Below are 25,056 nucleotides of genomic sequence, written 5' to 3'. Positions count from 1 at the left end.
TGTGGGGGCTCAGGGGGGACAGGTTTTGGTACTCACAGTATCAGAGTAGTCCTGGGGTCCCTCCTGAGGTGTCGGATCTCCACCAGCCGAGTCGGGGTCGCCGGGTGCAGTGTTGCAAGTCTCACGCTTCTTGCGGGGAGCTTGCAGGGTTCTTTAAAGCTGCTGGAAACGAAGTTGCAGCTTTTCTTGGAGCAGGTCCGCTGTCCTCGGGAGTTTCTTGTCTTTTCGAAGCAGGGGCAGTCCTCAGAGGATGTCGAGGTCGCTGGTCCCTTTGGAAGGCGTCGCTGGAGCAGGATCTTTGGAAGGCAGGAGACAGGCCGGTGAGTTTCTGGAGCCAAGGCAGTTGTCGTCTTCTGGTCTTCCTCTGCAGGGGTTTTTCAGCTAGGCAGTCCTTCTTCTTGTAGTTGCAGGAATCTAATTTTCTAGGGTTCAGGGTAGCCCTTAAATACTAAATTTAAGGGCGTGTTTAGGTCTGGGGGGTTAGTAGCCAATGGCTACTAGCCCGGAGGGTGGGTACACCCTCTTTGTGCCTCCTCCCAAGGGGAGGGGGTCACAATCCTAACCCTATTGGGGGAATCCTCCATCTGCAAGATGGAGGATTTCTAAAAGTTAGAGTCACTTCAGCTCAGGACACCTTAGGGGCTGTCCTGACTGGCCAGTGACTCCTCCTTGTTGCTTTCTTTGTTCCCTCCAGCCTTGCCGCCAAAAGTGGGGGCCGTGGCCGGAGGGGGCGGGCAACTCCACTAAGCTGGAGTGCCCTGCTGGGCTGTGACAAAGGGGGGAGCCTTTGAGGCTCACCGCCAGGTGTCACAGTTCCTGCCTGGGGGAGGTGTTAGCATCTCCACCCAGTGCAGGCTTTGTTACTGGCCTCAGAGTGACAAAGGCACTCTCCCCATGGGGCCAGCAACATGTCTCTAGTGTGGCAGGCTGCTGGAACCAGTCAGCCTACACAGATAGTTGGTTAAGTTTCAGGGGGCACCTCTAAGGTGCCCTCTGTGGTGTATTTTACAATAAAATGTACACTGGCATCAGTGTGCATTTATTGTGCTGAGAAGTTTGATACCAAACTTCCCAGTTTTCAGTGTAGCCATTATGGTGCTGTGGAGTTCGTGTTTGACAGACTCCCAGACCATATACTCTTATGGCTACCCTGCACTTACAATGTCTAAGGTTTTGTTTAGACACTGTAGGGGTACCATGCTCATGCACTGGTACCCTCACCTATGGTATAGTGCACCCTGCCTTAGGGCTGTAAGGCCTGCTAGAGGGGTGTCTTACCTATACTGCATAGGCAGTGAGAGGCTGGCATGGCACCCTGAGGGGAGTGCCATGTCGACTTACTCGTTTTGTCCTCACTAGCACACACAAGCTGGCAAGCAGTGTGTCTGTGCTGAGTGAGAGGTCTCCAGGGTGGCATAAGACATGCTGCAGCCCTTAGAGACCTTCCTTGGCATCAGGGCCCTTGGTACTAGAAGTACCAGTTACAAGGGACTTATCTGAATGCCAGGGTGTGCCAATTGTGGATACAATGGTACATTTTAGGTGAAGGAACACTGGTGCTGGGGCCTGGTTAGCAGGGTCCCAGCACACTTCTCAGTCAAGTCAGCATCAGTATCAGGCAAAAAGTGGGGGGTAACTGCAACAGGGAGCCATTTCTTTACAACAACCCAGTTGTTGTTCGACCTGGGTTTTTCGGTGAACGAGCCCAAATCTCACCTAGAGCCCTCTCAGCGCCTCCTGTTCATAGGGGCAGTACTGGATACAACATTGGGTCGGGCCATTCCTCCGCCTCACAGGATTTGGTTCCAATGTTTCGAAATGGAGCGGTAGTTCCAGTCCTCAAGGTCCTTCGTCTGCTCGGTCTGTTTGCCTCCTGCATTCTGTTGGTCACGCATGCTCGCTGGCACATGAGGGCTCTTCAGTGGTGCCTCCGAAGGCAGTGGTCTCAATACAAAGGGGATCTAGAGAGTACTGTCAAGATCTCCAGAGATGCTGCTGTGGATTTGAAGTGGTGGATTGCAAGCAACAATCTTTCACAAGGAAAGCCGTTCCAGCAGTCGCCACCAGTGGCCACAGTCATAACGGATGCTTCCACTCTAAGGTGGGGAGCTCATCTGGGGGATCTGGAGATCAAAGGTCTTTGGTCCCCAGAGGAACAGATGTTTCACATCAATCTGTTAGAGTTACGGGCTGTACGTCTGGCTCTCAAGGCCTTCCTCCCTTCCCTTCGTGGTCAGTCGGTACAGGTCCTAACGGACAATACTACCACGATGTGGTACATAAACAAGCAGGGAGGAGTGGGGTCGTACCTTCTCTGCAGAGAAGCTCTTCGACTATGGTCCTGGGCAAAGGACCATCAGATTTGCTTGATAGCAAACCATCTGGCCGGAGTCTTGAACGTGCGTGCGGACAGTCTCAGTCGCCATTTCTCGGCAGACCACGAGTGGCGTCTCCATCCAGATCAAGTCAGTTTCATCTTCCAGAGGTGGGGGTTTCCTCGGGTAGATCTGTTCGCCACTCGAGAGAATGCGCATTGTCAGTTATTCTGCAGCCTCCAGTATCCGATGCAGGGAACGTTGGGGGACGCGTTTCAAATAACCTGGTGCGGCCAGTTGCTTTACGCGTTTCCTCCCATACCCTTGATTCCTCGAGTATTGAGGAAGATTCGCCAGGACCGGGCTCTAGTCATCCTAATAGCTCCGGATTGGCCAAGGAGGGTATGGTACTCCGACCTTCTCCAACTCTCAATGTGCCCTCCGCTCCGTCTCCCTTTCAGGGCAGACCTCCTCTCGCAGTCGCAGGGGCAGGTTCTACACCCCAACCTCCAGAGTCTGCACCTACATGCCTGGAGATTGAACGGGGCAACCTGAGTTCCTTCTCTCTCCCACCTGAGGTAGTGGATGTTATATTAGCGGCCAGGCGACACTCCACTAAATCTATCTACGCTAATAGATGGTCTAAATTTGTTGCGTGGTGTGGAGAGAGGCAGATTGATCCTTTGCATGCTCATCTATCGGACGTTTTGTCTTTTGCTCTGTCTCTAGCGCAGAAAGGTTGTGCAGTGGCTACCATTAAGGGTTATTTATCGGCCTTGTCAGCCTTCATATGTCTTCCAGACCAACCATCTTTATTTAAATCCCCTATTGTTATCAGATTCTTGAAAGGTCTTCTAAATAAATATCCTCCAAAGCCATTCGTTATGCCGCAATGGGATTTGTCCTTGGTCCTGACTTTCCTTATGGGGTCCCCTTTTGAACCTATGCATTCTTGCCCCTTAAGGTATTTGTTTTTAAAAACAGTCTTCCTGATAGCTATAACATCAGCAAGGAGAGTGAGTGAGTTGCAGGCCTTATCAGTAAAGCCCCCTTATACAACTTTTTATGGTGATAAGGTGGTGTTGAGGACCAAGGCTGCTTTCCTCCCGAAGGTTGTTTCACCCTTCCATTTGGCTCAGGCAATTACTTTGTCCACGTTCTATCCTCCGCCTCATCCTTCCAAAGAGGAAGAAAGACTGCACCGTCTGGACCCAAAGAGGGCGTTGAGCTTCTTTATTGATAGAACAAAGGATTTCAGGCTGGAGGATCAGCTGTTTATTGGATACGTGGGCAAGAGGAGAGGAAAGGCAGTCCACAAGAGAACACTATCCAGGTGGGTTGTTCTTTGCATTAAAATATGTTACGCTTTGGCAAAGAAGGATCCTCCTGAGGGCATTAGAGCTCATTCCACCAGAGCTAAGTCGGCCACTTCGGCCTTGGCCAGAGGTGTTCCTGTGGTCGACATCTGCAAGGCCGCAACTTGGTCGTCCCTTCACACTTTTGCAAAACATTACTGTTTGGATTCTGAGGTTGGAAGGGACGGCCATTTTGCACGGTCGGTGCTGCAGGATTTCTTGGTTTGACCATTTCGGCACCCACCACCGGGAGTGGTACTGCTTTGGGACTCTATTCATTAGGTGAGGAATCCACAGGTAGTTGTATCCATCAGAAGAACGAGTTACTTACCTTCGGTAACGACTTTTCTGGTGGATACATTAGCTACCTGTGGATGCCTCACGGTCCCACCCGCCTCCCCGTTGCCTTTCTGGTCTTACCAAGTAATCCTTGAGTGCGCTCCTCTTGGTCTTCGAGGGTGCAATAGAGGTTGTGTATAATATATTTATATATGTATATATCTTTGTGTATATACTTGATGTGTATATATATATTTTAAAAGGAGAGAGTTATATATATATATAAAAAAGATTTACAGTTATTCATGCAATGTTGTGTATTTTTACAATGTAATGGGATGTTGCCTTGCTCTTTCATTGCATTGCCTGGTTGTTCTCATGCACGTAAAAAATGATTGGTACTGACGTCCGCACGTCGTCGAGGACCTCTTATTGCCTGTATGACGTCAGACGGCGTCGCGTGGGCTGGAGTGACGTCCTCGTCGACGTGCAGAGACTAGTAAGAAGATTTCCGTCGAATGCTGGCGCCATGGGAGTATTCATTAGGTGAGGAATCCACAGGTAGCTAATGTATCCACCAGAAAAGTCGTTACCGAAGGTAAGTAACTCGTTCATTTATAACTTTTATCGTATAATGCAAGATTTTGGTTTAACAGTTAGATTCAAATGCATTAAGGCATGGTTCATTCAGAGCTTCTCTTATAAAATGGCTGACTGGATGCTAGTGTTAATTGCTGTTTAAATTGCCACCTTTATTTGATTTTAACCCGTGGCATTGAAGCACCTCACCGTAGATATCATCTTTTCTGTTGCCACCAAGGAACAGTACTGTCTTAACATCACCAACTGTGCTTTTTAGGTCGAGCCTAGGCAGCGCAAGTGTGCTGTCTCCGGACATGTTGTAATCTACTTCTGTGGGCTTTCTCCACTCCTATAACTTTCATTTGTTCCTTGGCTTGTTTTTCACAATAGGCTTGATTTTGTAGGTAAATGCTGCATGTTTGTCCTGCATTGAAGCTGCTTTGTGACCGCCTTAGAGGCCGACCCTGTTACATGGATTATTGCATGATGGACCGTATACCATAGTGTGGTGCTCTGCTTTTTTCTTTTGCTTCTCCGCTTCACGCCCCTTGTCCGTGCAATGTTTCTTCCTCTTCCTTGTTTTTGAGCATGCTACTGTTTCTTTGTGGTGACTGTGGCCAAAGGCTGCAAGCTGGAGTTTTTCATTTACATTTTTTGTTTTTGTTTTTTTGTTTCATATAGTCGAACTCGATCGGAGGAGTGCTTTACGTGAGTACCACTTACGTACAAGTTTAGCAGTTGAAAAATATACAAACGGATGCTTTTTAAATAGAAAAAACAGATCTTCATCATGACTCTCCCAGCACAGCAGGAGAGCCAATACTACAATATTCACTGCCCCACAATGCTTTGCGGAGCATTTCCTTTACAAAACATTTTGGCCTATAACTTAGCCTCTGGTGGTCCTACGACAGTGGAATCACCACCAAACTGCTCAGCACACACACTCTTTCTGTCTAGGTAATCTCTGGGTCCCCACGCTAGAATGGGGGGCGATCCCAAAATATTAACCATTCCCACCATTCAGTGTCTTTTTAAGCGCTCATGGTTTGAACTTTTGTTTTATAGCTGGGAGTAGTTTTGTGTTTTTAAGGACCTTGTTCATCATAATATTGCAGTAGGCCTGCTTGGCCTGAAAATGTGTAAGGCACTACTCCCTCTAAGGGCTGTCTATATGCAGTGCTTTAAATGGAAAAATAGAAGTGCAGGTACTCTCTATCTGAGTACCTGCTTGTTTCTGAGAAGTTCCGGTACTCTCCAATTAAAAGTATTACGTTTTTCTTGAGATATGCCGGTACTCTCCCTCTCAAAATAAAAAAGTGCCGGTACTCAGTACCGGAGAGTACCGGCCCATTTAAAGCACTGACTATATGGTTATATCACCATGTTTCTTCAAGTGCTATTTTTATTGTGGTGCCCTCTAGGGGCTATTCTGAGCGTTGCAGTGAAGCTACTACAATATTTGCTGCACTTGGAAACTCCCCTCTTAATGATTTGCGGGGAATTCTTTTTACAAAACATTTTTGCCCATAACACCCCTTGTGGTGGTCCAAGAACAATGGGACCAACATCAAAATGTTCAGCATGACGCGCTCTTTCTGTCTAGGTTATCTCTTGGCTCCCATACTAGGTTGGGGGGGGACCCCACAATAATGACCCCTCCCACCATTCAGTGTCATCTTAAGTTCTCTCATGGCTGGAACTTTTGTTTTACAGCTGTTAGTTTGTGTTTTAAGGGCCCTGTTTGTAATATTATTCTAGTATGCCTGCTAGGCCTGAAAATGTATAATGCATGTAAGGAAATGCCTCCTTGGCATGGTTACCCCCTGACTTTTTGCCTTTGCTGATGCCAAGTTATGATTTGAAAGTGTGCTGAGGCCTGCTAACCAGGCCCCAGCAGCAGTGTTCTTTCCCTAAAACTGTACCTTTGTTTCCACAATTGGCACACCCTGGCATCCAGGTAAGTCCCTTGTAACTGGCACCCCTGGTACCAAGGGCCCTGATGCCAGGGAAGGTCTCTAAGGGCAGCAGCACGTCTTATGCCACCCTGGGGACCCCTCACTCAGCACAGACACACTGCTTGCCAGCTTGTGTGTGCTGGTGGGGAGAAAATGACTAAGTCGACATGGCACTCCCCTCAGAGTGCCATGCCAACCTCACACTGCCTTTGGCATTGATAAGTCACCCCTCTAGCAGGCCTTGCAGCCCTAAGGCAGGGTGCACTATACCATAAGTGAGGGCATAGGTGCATGAGCACTATGCCCCTACAGTGTCTAAGCAAAACCTTAGACATTGTAAGTGCAGGGTAGCCATAAGAGTATATGGTCTGTGAGTCTGTCATACACGAACTCCACAGCACCATAATGGCTACACTGAAAACTGGAAAGTTTGGTATCAAACTTCTCAGCACAATAAATGCACACTGATGCCAGTGTACATTTTATTGTGAAATACACCCCAGAGGACATCTTAGAGATGTCCCCTGAAAACATACCCGACTTCCAGTATGGGCTGACTAGTTTTGCCAGCCTGCCACACACCAGACATGTTGCTGGCCACATGGGGAGAGTGCCTTTGTCACTCTGTGGCTAGTAACAAAGCCTGTACTGGGTGGAGGTGCTTCTCACCTCCCCCTGCAGGAACTGTAACACCTGGCGGTGAGCCTCAAAGGCTCACCCCCTTTGTTACAGTGCCACAGGGCATTCCAGCTAGTGGAGATGCCCGCCCCCTCCGGCCACGACCCCACTTTTGGCGGCAAGACCGGAGGAGATAATGAGAAAAACAAGGAGTCGTCACTGGCCAGTCAGGACAACCCCTAAGGTGTCCTGAGGTGACTCTGACTTTTAGAAATCCTCCATCTTGCAGATGGAGGATTCCCCCAATAGGATTAGGGATGTTCCCCCCCCCTTCCCTCAGGGAGGAGGCACAAAGAGGGTGTAGCCACTGGCTACTATGCCCATCCAGACCTAAACACACCCCTAAATTGAGTATTTGGGGGCCCCCAGAACCTAGGAAAATAGATTCCTGCAACCTGAAGACGAAGAAGGACTGCTGACCTGAAAGCCCTGCAGAGAAGACGGAGACACCAACTGCTTTGGCCCCAGCCCTACCGGTCTGTCTCCCCACTTCAAGAAAAACTGCAACAGCGACGCGTTCCCCAGGGTCCAGCGACCTCTGAAGCCTCAGAGGACTACCCTGCATCTAAAAGGACCTAGAACTCCCGAGGACAGTGGCTCTGCTCCAAAGAAGAAACAACTTTGCAACAAAGAAACAACTTTTAAAGGACTGCATGTTTCCTGCCGGAAGCGTGAGACTTTCCACTCTGCACCCGACGCCCCCGGCTCTACCTGCGGAGAAACAACACTACAGGGAGGACTTGACTGCGACCCTGTGAGTAGCCAGAGTTGACCCCCCCCTGAGCCCCCCCAGCGACGCCTGCAGAGGGAATCCAGAGGCTCCCCCTGACCGCGACTGCTTGTTTCTCCCTACTCAAGACACTGCAGCCCCCAGGACCTGAAGGATCCGACCTCCAGTGCAGAAGATACCCCCCAGGTGGCCCTCTCCCTTGCCCAGGTGGTGGCTACCCCGAGGAGCCCCCCCCCTTCCCCCCTTGCCTGCCTGCTTCGCTGAAGAGACCCCTGGGTCTCCCATTGAACTCCATTGCAAACCCAATGCCTGTTTGCACTCTGCACCCGGCCGCTCCGTGCCGCTGAGGGTGTACTTTCTGTGCTGACTTGTATCCCCCCTGGTGCCCTACAAAACCCCCCTGGTCTGCCCTCCGAAGACGCGGGTACTTACCTGCTGGCCGACTGGAACCGGGGCACCCCCTTCTCCATTGAAGCCTATGCATTTTGGGGACCACTTTGACCTCTGCACCTGACCGGCCCTGAGCTGCTGGTGTGGTAACTTTGGGGTTGCCCTGAACCCCCAATGCTGGGCTACCTTGGACCCAACTTTGAACCTTGTAGGTGGTTTACTTAGCTGCAAAACTAACAAATACTTACCTCCTCAGGAACTGTTGAAATTTGCACTGCGTTTAGTTTTAAAATAGCTTATTGCCATTTTTGCCAAAACTGTACATGCTATTTTGCTGATTCAATGTTCCTATGATACCTAAGTGAAGTACCTTTCATTTGAAGTATTCATAGTTTATTTTAAGAACCACAGGTTCAAGATTTACAAAGAAAATATATTTTTCTATACAAAAATCTATTGGCCTGGAATTGTCTTTGAGTGTGTGTTCCTCATTTATTGCCTGTGTGTGTACAACAAATGCTTAACACTACCCTCTGATAAGCCTACTGCTCGACCACACTACCACAAAATAGAGCATTAGAATTATCTCTTTTTGCCACTATCTTACCTCTAAGGGGAACCCTTGGACTCTGTGCATGCTATTTCTTACTTTGAAATAGTACATACAGAGCCAACTTCCTACAATGCAGTACGCCATTCTAGGTGCTAAATATATGGTTACACTGCATTACATTCTGCCTTTCTGTTTTCATGTGGTTATGCTCTAGGGGATGACTATATGGTTACATGACCATGTGTTTCTTAGACATGCTGTTTTTATTGTGCTAAGCATTACAGTCAAGGCACTACGACAGTTACTGCACACTGAAACTCTCCCTATAATGCTTTGCAGGTCCGTCCTTTTATGAAACATTTTTGCCCAAAACTCACCGCGTGGTGGTCCTAGGACAAGGGAACCACCATCAAAACTGTCAGCACGAAATGCTCTTTCTGTCTAGGTCATCTATGGGTCCCCGCAGGAGGTTTGTGGGGACCTCAAAATAATATTATAAAAAAATATAATAAACAATGGCAATATTATTATTTGCTGCAGACAGAGGAAGAAGGTGAATGGAAATGCTTGAGTTATGTGCAGAACCACTGAAATTATGTGGCAGAGAGGACCAGCTATGCTGCAGGGTTGACCAACTTATCTGGCAAGAAAAGTCCAGATATGCATTTACAACGCCAATAGCTCTAACTCAGGCAAATGCGAGACCTATTGCATTGCAAATGCTTGTTAGGTTTTGCCCACACAGTGCTAGCGCTGTGCTTGCAAACTCTCTTGTATTGTTAAAAAAAAAATATATATATATATATATATTTTGCATAGGTGAAACCTATTGGGTTTGCAAATGCTTGTTATAGCTTTTAGGTGCATACGTATTGTTTTCCAACAAAGTCTGGTTTATTGTAGCAAATGTATGCACATGATATTTTCTTTAACAAGTAGTTCCTTGGCAGCTTTCTGTGGCTTAGCTGCTGATGTGTACATGATTGAGGCCTGTAACCTTATCTTGCTGATAGCCTCTGAGGATTCTTCTCAATATAGTTGCTGTTTAGTATGTTCTTGACATAACCAAATGTAAAAAGGTCTTCAACTTATCCTGACGACTTCTTCCCTTCTTGTGCTGTTGCGTAGATTATGTGCAGAAAGTACAACTTAGCATTTGGCTGAATTCAACCCAAGTTAAAACTTCTCTGAATCTTTAATGAGCCATATTCTATTCCAGTCGAGTTATCAGTTTCCTTTGACGTGTTTTTTTTTATTTTTATTTATCAGCCATCTCTCCTCCCATCTCCTGTGAAGTAGTCTTTGTAGTATTTCTCTTATCTTACTATATGTCACATAAGTGCATATATTGGGAGGTACAGCCGACAAGTGCATTAATTTAAAAAGAGTCCTATAACAACTGTCTGTTACGACTAACTGATAAATTCAGACCCTAGCCTGGATGTACATGTGAACGTTTCATCCTATCAGGAGTGATAGGTGTAAGCAGCTGGGTAATGAATGTGAAAAATGCGAAAAATGTTGAAGCAGCTTGACCATTGCATTAATTAAGTGTCCTACCTAGAAAAGCATTTGAACTTTCGTACTGAGTGCTAGTGTCCATGTTCAATTCCAGCATCAAGTTGAAAGGTGGTGTGCAAGAGAAAACTTGTCAGGTGGATGGAGCAGCACAATGCATTATTGTCTGTTGCCAGGATACAAATGGAGAAAGTATACAAAGCCGAACCGCTGATGGCTAGAAAGCAGGTTCCTTAGACATTGAATCAGACTATTTCCCATATGTGTTATCTAGTTGAAATCTCTGTGCATCTCTTATGTATGGTTATACATCTGCATATTTATATATTTAACTCCCACTGCAGAGAAAAATACATTAACTTACTTTCCCACACCAGCACTCTGATTCATCCTATTCCTCTTCCAAAATATCCCCTACCTCCACTCTGTCATCCCGAACCTCTTTTAATACTATGAACTTCCAAATAATCCTTTCCAAACTCTCCCCTCCTCGATCCTTCATTTATCCTACTCATCCAACTAACAGGATTTTCGACTCCTCTCAAACTTCTTTTACTACTATTAATTCCCAAATAATCCTTTATAAACTCTTGTCTCCTCTAACCATCCCTTATCCTACTCATCCAAGTAACCGATTTGCTTGTCTACCACTCCCAATAAGCATTTATATTTCCCTCTACTAAGCCACCACTAATCCACTTTTGGAGTAGTGTACTATTTTCCGAAAAAAGCCTTATCAGGCATAGTATGTGCTATATAAATACAACTACATAGCCCGGGCTCCCTTTCCAAGTAGTGATGCAGCAGCTGTCCATGCCCTGCCTCTCCCAGTGCTGACTGAGCTCCTGCCCTCGATCCAGGTGAAGGTTCACCTCCCCGCACCCAGGAGTGTACGTTTACCGTCACATTCCTTTCTAGGGAGGGAGCTCAGAAGCCCACACTGAGCTGTGAAATGTTTGTGAGTTTACTGCCTACTGGCACATGCCATCTGTAATCCTTCTGTAGCATACACTTCTGGCCAGGCTCCGCAAGAGGTCCAGCCCCGAGTTAGTAGACTCATCTTCAATATGTGTTGTTTGCTTGGAACAACAGCTCTTTTGGTTTTCGACCCTTTCCAGTGAATGATATGAACTGTGTAAAGAAACCGATTGTGTCCTCACTAGTAGTGTGAGTAAGTAGCTCGTGCTCGTCAGATAAGCCAGCTACGAAATTGAATATTTGTGAAGGGTAGAAGGTGTCGTGTACAACTAAATTTGTCATCTAGATGGAAATTGAGGGTATGATTGGTATAAAGTCTTTTTGATGTAAAGTTAATTGCAGATAAGGACTTGTGGGGGAAATGAACTTTGACTTCTGAAGTGTTTCTGACTTAATAAATATATGCATTTCTAGTCGCCTCTTTTTGTCCTGTCAGTAAGTAAATGTAGGTATCAGCATGTATTTGGTAAAACCTCGTGCTAAATCTTATTTGGCCCCCTATTTTTTACCTGTCCTATGCTGACTGGCAATCATTTTGTACGATTTCTTCAACCTTAATATAATGATGCCTCAACCAAACACCCCACTGTAAAACCATTGCATTCTTTACCCTCACCCCCTCTTCTGTTTGTCTGACAAGTTGTATTCTTAATTTTGTTTGGGAATATAGTGAACACTTCTAATTTGTATTGTTTTTCCCTTACTCATCAGTGTCATATTTCGGTCTTTTGGTTTCTTTGTATAATATAAACACACAAGACTTTGTCTCTTTAGCATTCTTGTATTTTTGTCTATTTTCACCTTTGCTTCCATGACTTATTCCCTACTTTTGGCAGATGTTGTAGACCTACTTCTCTGATCACGTTACTATCCTTCCTAGTTTCACACAGATGCTCACCTCCCACCCATGTCTGTCGGCTCTTGAGATCCAGAGTACTCTGTCGCCTTCTTTTTGTTTGCTAGTGTGGCTTAGTGGTTTGAAAAGTCCGATGCCTCCTTATTTTCACCCGTATGCTTCCACAGTGCTAAGGCCTCCTGGAGAGCATCTCCCATCTTTGGAAAGGTGAGCTTCTTGGACTCGGTGGATCTCGCCTTTCTGTGGTGGGCCCTGCTGTGTTCTTTGCTTGAGTTAAGGTGTTTTTTTTTTTAAACATTAGACCCTGGAGTTCTCCTTCGTAAACATATACAACATGGTACTGCATTATGAGTCAGCTCTGTGAGTAGCTTCCTAAGGCAGCTTAATGTGAGCCTCCGAAAGAGAGACCTAGATAGCTTTATCCCCTAGTTATGAAAGCAAGGGTGGTACCGCATTATGTGCTGGGACAGAGAGAGAGGTGCTTGATCTGTTATGCCTCAAGTTGGGGGCATGGATACAGTTAGACAATCACATTTTGCTGATCCTGAAATTCCAAAGTGTGAAGGTTAGTTAAAATATAGAGGTTGAATGGTTCCTCTAAAACAGAGATACTTAAAGTATGGCCTGGGGGCCGCTTGAGCCCCTTCTGACCTTTACATGCAACCACCTGGTAAACATCAGCAATGGGCTGCTGTTTAGTTGACTGAACACAAACATTCAGAATTTACACCTGTTTTTCCCAACCTTCTGACTTCTGTGGACCCCCCACTTTATCATTACTGGAACCTAGGGACCCCCACTTAATCATTATTGGTATCCGGGAACCCCCCACTGAGTCATTACTGAAAGCTGGGGGACCTAATCTGTTAATATTATTTAATTTTTTAAGCAGTCGCGGACCCCCTGCTTAGGCTTCGCTGACTCCCAGGGGTCCCTGGACCACAGGTTGGGGAACCACTAATTTACATGTTAACTAAAGTAAAGGAAAAAAAGTTGTCCTACACAGCTTGGCTTTTGGAACATGTACGTTTTTAAAGGCATTGTGCAAAAAAAGATGTTCAAAAAGTGTATTTTTTTTTTTTTTTTACATACAAAAGTGTTTCACCCTAGTACATCATATTGTATCACTGCATTGAGGGGCTTTTATTAGAAGTGATAGTGTTTCATGCCTCTTCCCGCCCCACCAACAGTGCGATTTTTGATCAGAGGCAAGTAATAAGTCATGTGCACCCACTGAGTGGCTTAGGTTCTATTTGGAACAACATTATAGTTTATTAAATCAAACGCAAGAAGCCTTTGTACAGTACACATCCTAAACTCATATATTTGAAGGTGCTGTTGTATGTGAGGAAAAGGAGGCAAAGCGAAATAAAACAGTTTCCTGAGAGCACACAATTGGTCAAACGGATGAGCCGGGATTGGTCCCACTTTTTTTGGTTTCATAGGGTATAATTTTGCAACTACAGGAGTATCTCTTCCGCTCATGTTTTATAGCAAAAGTAAATGCTCTGTCTTTATTTCTTGAGGTTAGAATGTGGGTGGCAAACAAGTGACATGAAGGCTCAGTTCGTTATGACCTCTAGGATATAAGGGAACCTTGAGTAGAGCCAGGCAAGGCTGGAGCTGGGCTGAAGCCTGTTGTGGCCCCTCCAGCTCTTACACAATTACAAAAAATTATACTTCGGCATAGGAAGGATATGATTTGACCTTCAAAGTAACACCATGAATATCCACATTATGTACATGCTTCGCTTCCTCTACACCCACCTTAACTGCCCCCAATCCTTACCCTGCTGGCATCAGTGCGGCCCTCAGTCCTGCCATAGACTGACATTTTTGGCCCCTGGGAAAATATTTGTGAATACCCATGCTTTAAAGGATTTCATCCTCCTTTAATAGCTACACTGAAATTCACGTTTGGTTGAATTGTGGGCTGAAATTCAGGTCCGACTAGTCTAACCAGTGCTGCACGTGTCTGCATTCTGGTACTTGTTTGTGTTTTGCATTATAAAAGCAGGATTACATGTAGTTCGATGGCATCTGTCGCTGTAGATACACATGGTATGCATGAGCTCGCCATCTGGTGTTGGGTCGGAGTGTTACAAGTTGTTTTTCTTCGAAGAAGTGTTTTCGAGTCACGGGACCGAGTGACTCCACCTTCTGTGCTCATTGCGCATGGGCGTCGACTCCATCTTCGATTGTTTTCTTTCCGCCATCGGGTTCGGACGTGTTCCTGTCGCTCCGAGTTTCGGAACGGAAAGATAGCTGAAGACGGAAGATTTTCGACGGTATCGTTGCGATCCGGTTAGAGATAGACACATACGACGACGCGTTGAACATCGGAGCGCTTCGGTGCCCTTCGGGGTAGATTTCGGCACCCCGTCGGGGCCTAGTCGGCCCGACCGCGTGGAGGACAACGCCGATGGAACGGACCCCGTTTCGATTCTGCCCCGAATGCCACAACAAATATCCTTATACGGACCTACACTCGGTCTGTAATCTGTGCCTGTCACCCGAGCACAGCGAAGAATCCTGTGAGGCCTGTCGGGCGTTCCGGTCCCGAAAAACTCTGCGCGACCGTCGAGCGAGAAGACTGCAGATGGCGTCCACGCCAAAAGAGCGTCGACAGTTCGAGACAGAAGAGGAACAGGAGGAATCCTTTTCCATCCAGGATTCAGACTCCGACGAGCTACACTCTACAAGAACTGTGAGTAAGACGTCGAGATCAAACCTTAAAAAAGGAAAGAAGGCCCAGGAGACGCCACTGCCAACCGGCCATGGCTCCACCCAAATTCTCGGTGACCAACAATCGGCACCGAAAAAGGCCCATTCAGTGTCGAGATCGTCCGACTCCGGTCGAGACACCGGCACGCAGCCTCCTCGAGACCGAGAGAGTGCTAAACAGAAGCATCGACACCGAGAGTTCGGTGTCGACACGGATCGACGCCGAGACAGTGGCGCCGAAGACCATAGAGGCCCAGAATTTTCGGCACAGAAAAAGAGGAAGGTTACCTCGGAGCCGAAAAAACAATCGACAGGGTTTTCGGAGCCGAAAAAAGCGACATCAGACCCTGTTTCTGGCTCCTACACTGAAGAGCATTCTATGTCTTCTCAAATGAAGAAACATAGATTTGAACAAGAACTGCAATCCACTGACGTGGATCACACGCAAAAGCGTATCTTTATTCAGCAGGGGACTGGGAAGATCAGTACCCTTCCACCTGTCAAACGAAAGAGAACGCTTCAGTTTACTCCTCAGCAACAAACAGCACAAAAGGTAACACCTCCTCCCTCGCCTCCACCTGTAACTCCGGCTTCGCCAACTTACACCCCGTCACATTCGCCAGCTCACACCGCCATGAGCCACGATGACCAAGATCAGGATGCGTGGGACTTGTACGACGCACCAGTGTCTGATAACAGCCCAGACACATACCCAACTAGGCCATCACCACCGGAAGACAGCACAGCCTACTCACAAGTGGTGGCTAGAGCAGCACTATTCCATAATGTGGAACTACACTCGGAACAAGTAGAGGATGATTTTTTATTTAACACCCTCTCCTCAACCCACAGCTCCTACCAAAGCCTGCCGATGCTCCCAGGCATGCTACGCCATGCAAAGGACATTTTCAAGGAGCCAGTTAAAAGTAGGGCAGTGACGCCTAGGGTGGACAAAAAGTATAAGGCGCCTCCTACGGACCCCGTATTCATCACCTCTCAGCTGCCACCAGACTCTGTGGTGGTAGGGGCTGCCAGAAAACGGGCAAACTCACACACTTCTGGGGATGCACCTCCCCCAGATAAAGAAAGTAGGAAGTTCGATGCAGCCGGGAAGAGGGTTGCTGTCCAAGCAGCAAACCAGTGGCGCATCGCAAATTCACAAGCGCTGCTAGCGCGATACGACAGAGCCCACTGGGATGAGATGCAGCATCTCATTGAACATCTCCCAAAAGATCTGCAAAAAAGAGCAAAACAGGTTGTTGAGGAGGGTCAAAACATTTCCAACAATCAAATACGCTCCTCCATGGATGCAGCAGACACGGCCGCAAGAACCATTAATACGTCGGTTACCATCCGTAGGCACGCATGGCTCAGAACGTCTGGATTCAAGCCAGAAATTCAGCAGGCAGTGCTTAACATGCCAGTAAACGAGAAACTTCTGTTCGGTCCGGAGGTCGACACAGCCATAGAAAAGCTCAAAAAGGACACTGACACTGCCAAGGCCATGGGCGCACTCTACTCCCCGCAGAGCAGAGGATCTTATAACACCTTCCGCAAAACACCTTTTAGAGGAGGGTTTCGGGGTCAGGCCACACAAGCTAGCACCTCACAGTCCGCACCGCCCACCTACCAGGGACAGTACAGGGGAGGTTTTCGGGGCCAGTATAGAGGGGGGCAATTTCCTAGGAATAGAGGAAGATTTCAAAGCCCCAAAACCACTACCAACAAGCAGTGACTCACACGTCACTCACCCCTCCCACACAACACCAGTGGGGGGGAGGATACATCAATATTACGAAGCATGGGACAAAATAACTACAGACACATGGGTCCTAGCAATTATCCAACATGGTTATTGCATAGAATTCATGCAATTCCCTCCAGACATACCACCAAAATCACAAAATTTATCAAAATACCATTCACAGCTTCTAGAGATAGAAGTTCAAGCACTACTGCAAAAAAATGCAATAGAATTAGTACCAAGCACACAAATAAACACAGGAGTTTATTCACTGTACTTCTTGATACCAAAAAAGGACGAAACACTGAGACCAATTCTAGACCTCAGGGTAGTAAACACATTCATCAAATCAGACCACTTTCACATGGTCACACTACAAGAAGTGTTACCATTGCTCAGAAAACACGACTACATGACAATCCTAGACCTCAAGGACGCATATTTCCATATACCAATACATCAATCACACAGGAAATATCTAAGGTTTGTATTCAAAGGAATACATTACCAATTCAAAGTATTGCCTTTTGGTTTAACAACCGCTCCAAGAGTATTCACAAAATGCCTAGCAGTAGTCGCTGCACACATCAGAAGGCAGCAAATACATGTGTTCCCGTATCTAGACGACTGGCTAATCAAAACCAGTTCGCTCACACAATGCTCAAACCACACAAATCAAGTCATACAAACCCTCTACAATCTAGGGTTCACCGTCAACTTTGCAAAATCAAACATTCTGCCAAGCAAAGTACAGCAATATCTAGGAGCCATAATAGACACGACAAAAGGAGTAGCAACGCCAACTCCACAAAGGATCCACAATTTCAACAGGGTCATTCAACACATGTCTCCAAACCAAACAATACAAGCAAGAACAATACTACAGCTCCTAGGCATGATGTCCTCATGCATAGCCATTGTCCCAAACGCAAGACTGCACATGAGGCCCTTACAACAGTGCCTAGCCTCACAGTGGTCTCAAGCACAGGGTCACCTTCTAGATCTGGTGTTGCTAGACCGCCAAACTTACCTATCGCTTCTATGGTGGAACAGTATAAATTTAAACATAGGGCGGCCTTTCCAAGACCCAGTGCCACAGTACGTAATAACAACAGATGCTTCCATGACAGGGTGGGGAGCACATCTCAATCAACACAACATAAGAGGACAATGGAACATACATCAAACAAAACTGCATATAAATCATCTAGAATTATTAGCAGTTTTTCAAGCACTAAAAGCTTTCCAACCAATCATAACCCACAAATACATCCTTGTCAAAACAGACAACATGACAACGATGTATTATCTAAACAAACAAGGAGGAACACATTCAACGCAGTTAAGCTTGTTAGCTCAACAAATATGGAAGTGGGCAATCCACCATCAAATTGGTCTAATAGCACAGTTTATTCCGGGGATCCAGAATCAGCTGGCAGACAATCTCTCTCGAGATCACCAGCAAGTCCACGAATGGGAAATCCACCCACAAATTCTGAACACCTACTTCACACTCTGGGGAACACCACAAATAGACTTATTTGCAACAAAAGAGAACGCAAAATGCCAAAACTTCGCGTCCAGATACCCACACAAGCAATCCCAAGGCAATGCCCTATGGATGAACTGGTCAGGAATATTTGCTTACGCTTTTCCTCCTCTCCCTCTCCTTCCTTACCTAGTAAACAAATTGAGTCAAAACAAACTCAAACTCATTTTAATAGCACCAACGTGGGCAAGACAACCCTGGTACACAACACTGCTAGATCTGTCTGTAGTACCACACATCAAACTGCCCAACAAACCAGATCTGTTAACGCAACACAACCAACAGATCAGACACCCGGACCCAGCATCGCTGAATCTAGCAATCTGGCTCCTGAAATCCTAGAATTCGGACACTTACAACTTAGCCAAGAGTGTATGGAAGTCATAAAGCAGGCCAGAAGGCCATCCACTAGACACTGCTACGCAAGTAAGTGGAAAAGATTTGTTTGGTACTGCCATCATAATCAGATACAACCACTAGAGGCAACTCCAAAACATATAGTAAATTACTTGCTCCATTTACAAAAAGCAAAGCTAGCCTTCTCTTCTATTAAAATACATCTTGCAGCAATATCTGCATACCTGCAAACTACATATTCAACTTCCTTGTATAGGATACCAGTTATCAAAGCATTCATAGAAGGGCTTAAAAGAATTATACCACCAAGAACACCACCTGTTCCTTCATGGAACCTAAACGTGGTTCTAACAAGACTCATGGGCCCACCTTTCGAACCCATGCACTCTTGCGGAATACAATTCCTCACCTGGAAAGTTGCCTTTCTCATCGCCATTACATCTCTAAGAAGAGTAAGTGAAATTCAAGCGTTCACAACACAAGAGCCTTTTATACAAATACATAAAAATAAGGTCGTCCTACGACCTAATCCAAAATTTTTACCAAAAGTTATTTCTCCATTCCATCTAAATCAAACGGTAGAACTACCAGTATTCTTCCCACAGCCAGATTCTGTGGCTGAAAGAGCACTACATACATTAGATGTCAAAAGAGCATTAATGTACTACATTGACAGAACGAAGAACATCAGAAAAACTAAACAGCTATTTATTGCATTCCAAAAACCTCATGCAGGTAACCCAATATCAAAACAAGGTATAGCCAGATGGATAGTTAAATGCATCCAAATCTGCTACCTTAAAGCAAAAAGACAACTGCCCATTACTCCCAGGGCACATTCAACAAGGAAAAAAGGTGCTTCAATGGCCTTTTTAGGAAACATCCCAATGCAAGAAATATGTAAGGAAGCCACTTGGTCTACGCCTCACACATTCACCAAACACTACTGTATAGATGTGCTATCCGCACAACAAGCTACAGTAGGTCAAGCTGTATTAAGAACTCTATTTCAGACAACTTCTACTCCTACAGGCTAAACCACCGCTTATGGGGAACTAACTGCTTACTAGTCTATGCATACCATGTGTATCTACAGCGACAGATGCCATCGAACTGAAAATGTCACTTACCCAGTGTACATCTGTTCGTGGCATCAGTCGCTGAGATTCACATGGACCCACCCACCTCCCCGGAAGCCTGTAGCAGTTCAGAAGTTACCTTCAATTTTGTACATTTATATATATATTACTTAATCCTTTAATAGGTACATACTTACATTTTTCATTGCGCGGGCACTATTACTATAGTACAACTCCTACCTCACCCTCTGCGGGGAAAACAATCGAAGATGGAGTCGACGCCCATGCGCAATGAGCACAGAAGGTGGAGTCACTCGGTCCCGTGACTCGAAAACACTTCTTCGAAGAAAAACAACTTGTAACACTCCGACCCAACACCAGATGGCGAGCTCATGCATACCATGTGAATCTCAGCGACTGATGCCACGAACAGATGTACACTGGGTAAGTGACATTTTCATTTGACAGCAACAACAAAAAAAATCTGGATGACCAAGCCTCACCTGAAGCGGGGAACTCAAGCGCCGCCTGTGCACGAAATACCTGTCGTGCCCGAGATTTCTTGACCTTTCCGAAGGGGTTGAAATGGTCAGTCCTAGCGTTTATTAAACGCAGACACAAAGATGAAATCTTCACTCGCGGGAACAGAGGTTATTCCGGGCTATATGTTTCCTTCTGAAGGTGCCGTTATATCGCAGATGTGTGAATGCTGTTTTTTGTTCGATCTTTCGAAGGAACCCCGAGAGACGACTTCTCCTCACCCTCAGACCCCCTCCGTCTCCAGGACTGCTGCTGTGAGCTCCACACGCGGGGGCACCGCGGAGACCTCGCTAGCGCTTGGCAGGTCCACTTCTAGAACTGTCTTCAGTGTTGGGCACCCTTTACAGACGTGTCCGCATGAAATCCTAGCCGGGGCCTCCTTTGTCCTTGCATAGTACTTTAATTTTGCTCTCTAATATACTTTCTAATTGTATCAGTCAAGGCGGTTCCTATTTAAGCAAAATCTACCTACATTCGAAAATGTCAATGTTTTTGTCGTTTTACAGTCCTGTAATGTGTAATTTTCTTGGTTTCTCGTGAAAAAATACTTTCCACTTTCAATCTCGAGCACGCTGCTGTCTTTGTGCGAGGTATCCTAGCGTGGCTCGCGTCTCCTGCAGGGACTGCGCCCCGCCTTGGCGCGTTATCGCTGCCTTATCGGGAGTAATTCCCCGGTAGTCGGCCGCTGGCTGTCTCCTTCCGCGCAGCGCCTTGTGCCTATGGGCGCGGGTTGCTGACTTGGCCTTGAACAGGCGATACCGTATCTCCACGGGAGCGGCGGCGAAAGCAGGGCAGTAAAACCGATACTGTGTCTTTAACCGAGGATTTGCAGACGGTGCGTTACCTAAGGAGGTTTCAACTCCAAGCTTTAGCCACTTTCTGCAGCTCGGACTCTTGTCTAAGCGGGGAATGAGGGAGCAGTGAGGGATTGAACCTACACGGCTCAAGTGCTCGGCTGTTCCACGTGGTTCTCCGTGTCAGGTGCATTCGGATGAGAAGTCAGTTTGCTGTGGTGTTGTGTAGGGATGATTGCACAGCCTGATGTCTGATGCCGTGTGCTGGTGATCTTAAAGTCTATTCAGCTGAACTGTTTTTTTCTTCTTTGTACCCTAGCAGAGGGGGACGTTACATCGCTATCATGGCAGAAGCCCACCAGGCCGTCGCTTTCCAGTTCACAGTCACCCCCGAGGGCATTGACCTGCGGCTCAGCCATGGGGTGCTCAAACAGATCTTCCTCTCTGGACTGCGCTCCTGGAAGAAGAGATTTGCACGACTTAAGGTGAGACACGAGTGATTCTTCGTACAGTGCAAGAAGTTGTGCACTTGAATGGAAGCGTACCAAAAGCACACATTGTGCACTGCATACATTCAACTCACTGCACCGCATAAAAGCACACACAACACGCATCTTCGGTTTTCGCCATCACAAAATAGCATCTTATTTTCAGAGACACAACACACAACACACAACATGAACCGGATACGCAGTCCAAGGGAACAAACACGTACAGAAATGCTGAGCTATGAGAAAAAGGCCAGAGCTGGAAAAGCATAAGTACTGCCAACGGTACAGTACCCTTGGAGTGTGTGAGACTGTAGGGCCGTGCCCCCGCCTGTCCTAGTGGGGTATTAGCACGTAGATGGACATTACTGTATGCACCCAAGAACAATAAGCAAGTAGGCCTGTATATGTTACGTTTTTGTGTTGTCTGACAAAGGCACTGAGTTTTAAGACTGGGACAACGGAGATGGTGACGATAAACTAGTGCAGGGGTGTGGAATTTATTAAAATATCTACTTGTCCAGGGGACAGGTTGCTTCTCAAATCTACTTGTCCTGTAAAAAGATCTACTTGTCCCTTTGGTGCCATGTAGTGTGGCGACAAATTATGGCAGCAATTAATAGCCTCTCTGATTATGCCAGGGCTACTACCATAGTAGGGCTTGAATACTTGGAGTTTCAATCACTACTGTAGCAATTTCCTTATTTTGCCACCTTTCTGCAGATCTGCATACTGGGGCTGGAGGAAGCAGTAAGCAATAGTTCCAGGGCTGGAATACCTTTGAGTCTGCAAACCTACTAACCTGCATGTTTTAAAGATTTTTACCAGCTTCTCTCTAATATTTTCCCATAATAAGAAAGGTTGGACATTTACTCCTGACAATGGCAGAATTAGAACTTCTTCCAGGGTTGGGAAGAAAGTGGCTGGAGGGAAAATGAACTTGCAAATGCTCAATAGATTTTCACATGAGCACATCTACACATCGTATTTACCCACGCTAAAATACAGTTCACAAATATTTTATAGGGGTACGACATATACCATGGGTGCACTTTTGTGACTTTCTTTAAGAATTTGGGGCCACAAGTAGGTAGGTTCAGATTTGTGACCTGCAAATTGCGAGTCGCAAATCCGAATGTAGGATGGTGTCCTTGACACCATCTGTGATTCGCAAGGGCTTCGCAAATGCCCACATCATGAATAATCATGAGGTGGGTCGCAATTTGCGACCCCCTCACGAATGGTGGCCTGCTGGAGACAGCAGACCACCATGTCTGTGACTGCTTTTCAATAAAGCAGTTTTTTTGGGTTTTTTTTGTAATGCAGCCAGTTTTCCTTAAAGGAAAACGAGATGCATAACAAAAATGAAAAATGAAACGTTTTCGTTTCATTTTTTCAGAGCAGGCAGTGGTCCGCAGGACCACTGCCTGCTCTGAAAAAATGTTTACAGTGACATTCACAATGGGGAAGGAGTCCCATGGGGATCCCTTCCCCTTTGCGAAAGTGTTAGCACCCATTTGAAATGGGTGCAAACTGCGATTGGTTTGCGCTCGCGTTCGCGGTACATTGCACTGCGAGTTGCAATTAGGAAGGGAACACCCCTTACTAATTGCGAGTCGCAAACCCGTTTTGTGATTCGGTAACCAGGTTACTGAATCGCAAAACTGGGTTTGTGCATCGCAATGTGCTTTTTGCATGTCGCAAACAGCAAAAGTCGCTGTTTGCGACATGCAAAAAGCTACCTACATGTGGGTCTTGGTCCCTAATTAGGTCTGGTGTTAACAAAGACATTTTGTTTTTATTAAACTTCTATTTCTCTCTCTTTCGGCTGGCTTTACTGTGAGTGATCGCATTCTGCTCTTCCACAAGGAGCATATTGCCACACAAAGTAGTTTTGTTCAGTGTCAGGAACTACTGTGGCAATCAGTGACGTAACGAAACTGGAGGGTGCCCCTTTGCAAAGAACATGGAGGAGCCTCCTCTCCAGACTCACTCAGGGCAGGTGCTGTGCTGACGGGGCCCCCTTGAGGGCAGCTGCGGGGCCTTTGTTATGCCGCTGGTGGCAACGTGTGCTTTAAGAGTTCAAAAACTTTTTGGGGGGGTTTTGCCAATGTTTGTTACAATGTTGAGGGCCTGGTAGCTCCCACAACAATAAAGTGTTACAAAAGCCATGTCAAAACAAGACACGCATTGATGAAACTAAAAGACTTATAAAAGTATGTCAGATCAGTTTACTTTGTCAGTGTTTGTTTATTTTCATGCTTCCCATAATCGTGTTGAAAATGGTTACACTGATTTTCCATTAGAAATATTTTTGGGAAATACTAGCATGCATCAACACATTTTACTAAATGACACTTCATTTGCATATAATCAGAGAGCATTCTGGGAGCATTATACTTAGCCTCTTAGCCTAAACTTTTCAAACATGTGTGTACACGTTTTTTTTTTTGTACTGGAACCAACGTCAGTAGTGAAGTGTGACCTTAAAACATTTATTTACAGCAAGCACCCTAATAATGAAGGCTTTCAAATAATGAACCATAAATACAAGTTCGAACAGCATTATCTTTTGGAAACACATTACCTCAACTGCAGAGAGTTCAACTCTCTGTAAACAGGCAGCCAAAGGGTTTGTGCTGCAGGGGGTTGGGCCTACTTGTCCCAAGGACAAAGTAAACATGAAAACTTGTTGCCCTTGACCCCAAACAAGATGTCCCGGGCGTCGGGCGATAGGAATTCCACATCCCTGAGTGTGGCATCCATATAGGTCTTGACAAAAGCCCCGTAACCACATGGACTGAAACATGTTGATACACGTTAGGGTGCAATGATACTAAACTCCTTTAAGAAAAACACCCACCTAACATTTTTAATCATAACGGAGGTACCCAAGATTAGAGAGATACTGGGATCCCCTCCAGGTATTTTTAACTTTTCACTGAGAGACCCCATCATATGTAATATCACAGGTGTCCCCTAGAATGTGATTGAGCCCATCCCGGTTTCTAGGGAGCAGGATGCGACCTAACGCTGAAGCATCACACACACACTCACAACACGCACACAATGCTTCTCTTGTTTCCCTCACTGTTGTATGAAACTTCACCCAGCATGGTACCACTGACATGGCAGACAATAGTTAGAAATGTTTGCTTGTCATTTGTTTGAGTATTTACTTAAGTTGGAAAACTTTCGCATATTTCATGAACTTTATGTATATATATATATGTGTGTGTGTGTGTGTGTGTGTGTGTGTGTATATATATATATATATATATATATATATATATATATATCTGTGGTTATGGAGACAGTTCTGGTGGACCTCATTAGAACGAAGATGATGTGACTGGGTCATCATTAAAGCCGCCAATCTCCCAATTCCCTAAATGCTGGAGATAAAAGTAGATTTTTTTTTTCACATCATCTACCACTTTGCCAACTCTGATGCAAACATTCTTTATTTTATAGAACTTGTCCATATTGGATTCATGCCCCAGTCACTGCCACACCTGCCTGACTTACTACGCTTAGCGTTGGATGGATAGAAGTTTGCATATATGCACTGTTTACATGGGACTCGAGA

The 25,056-nt window shown here is 46.0% G+C and overlaps 1 protein-coding gene across 10 annotated transcripts in view; it reads left to right on the top strand.

Annotated features, from left to right (window-relative positions):
- LOC138246371 (carnitine O-palmitoyltransferase 1, liver isoform-like) overlaps positions 1-25,056 on the top strand; it is a 389,657-nt gene that overhangs the window by 75,750 nt on the left and 288,851 nt on the right. For 3 of the 10 annotated variants that reach the window (XM_069200934.1, XM_069200924.1, XM_069200925.1), the window contains exon 2: positions 21,299-21,464. In XM_069200934.1, coding sequence (XP_069057035.1) covers positions 21,324-21,464 — 141 coding nt within the window. In that variant the 5' untranslated portion in view covers positions 21,299-21,323. Of the gene's footprint in view, positions 1-5,212; positions 5,240-20,215; positions 20,234-21,298; positions 21,465-25,056 lie in introns of those variants that run through there. The other 7 variants (XM_069200931.1, XM_069200932.1, XM_069200928.1 and 4 more) reach the window with 4 other exon arrangements.

This window comes from Pleurodeles waltl, chromosome 7 (genome assembly GCF_031143425.1).
Source record: "Pleurodeles waltl isolate 20211129_DDA chromosome 7, aPleWal1.hap1.20221129, whole genome shotgun sequence".
NCBI lineage: Eukaryota > Metazoa > Chordata > Amphibia > Caudata > Salamandridae > Pleurodeles > Pleurodeles waltl.
The sequence above is the reverse complement of the archived record's forward strand: the minus strand, read 5'-3'. Positions and strand labels throughout refer to the sequence as shown.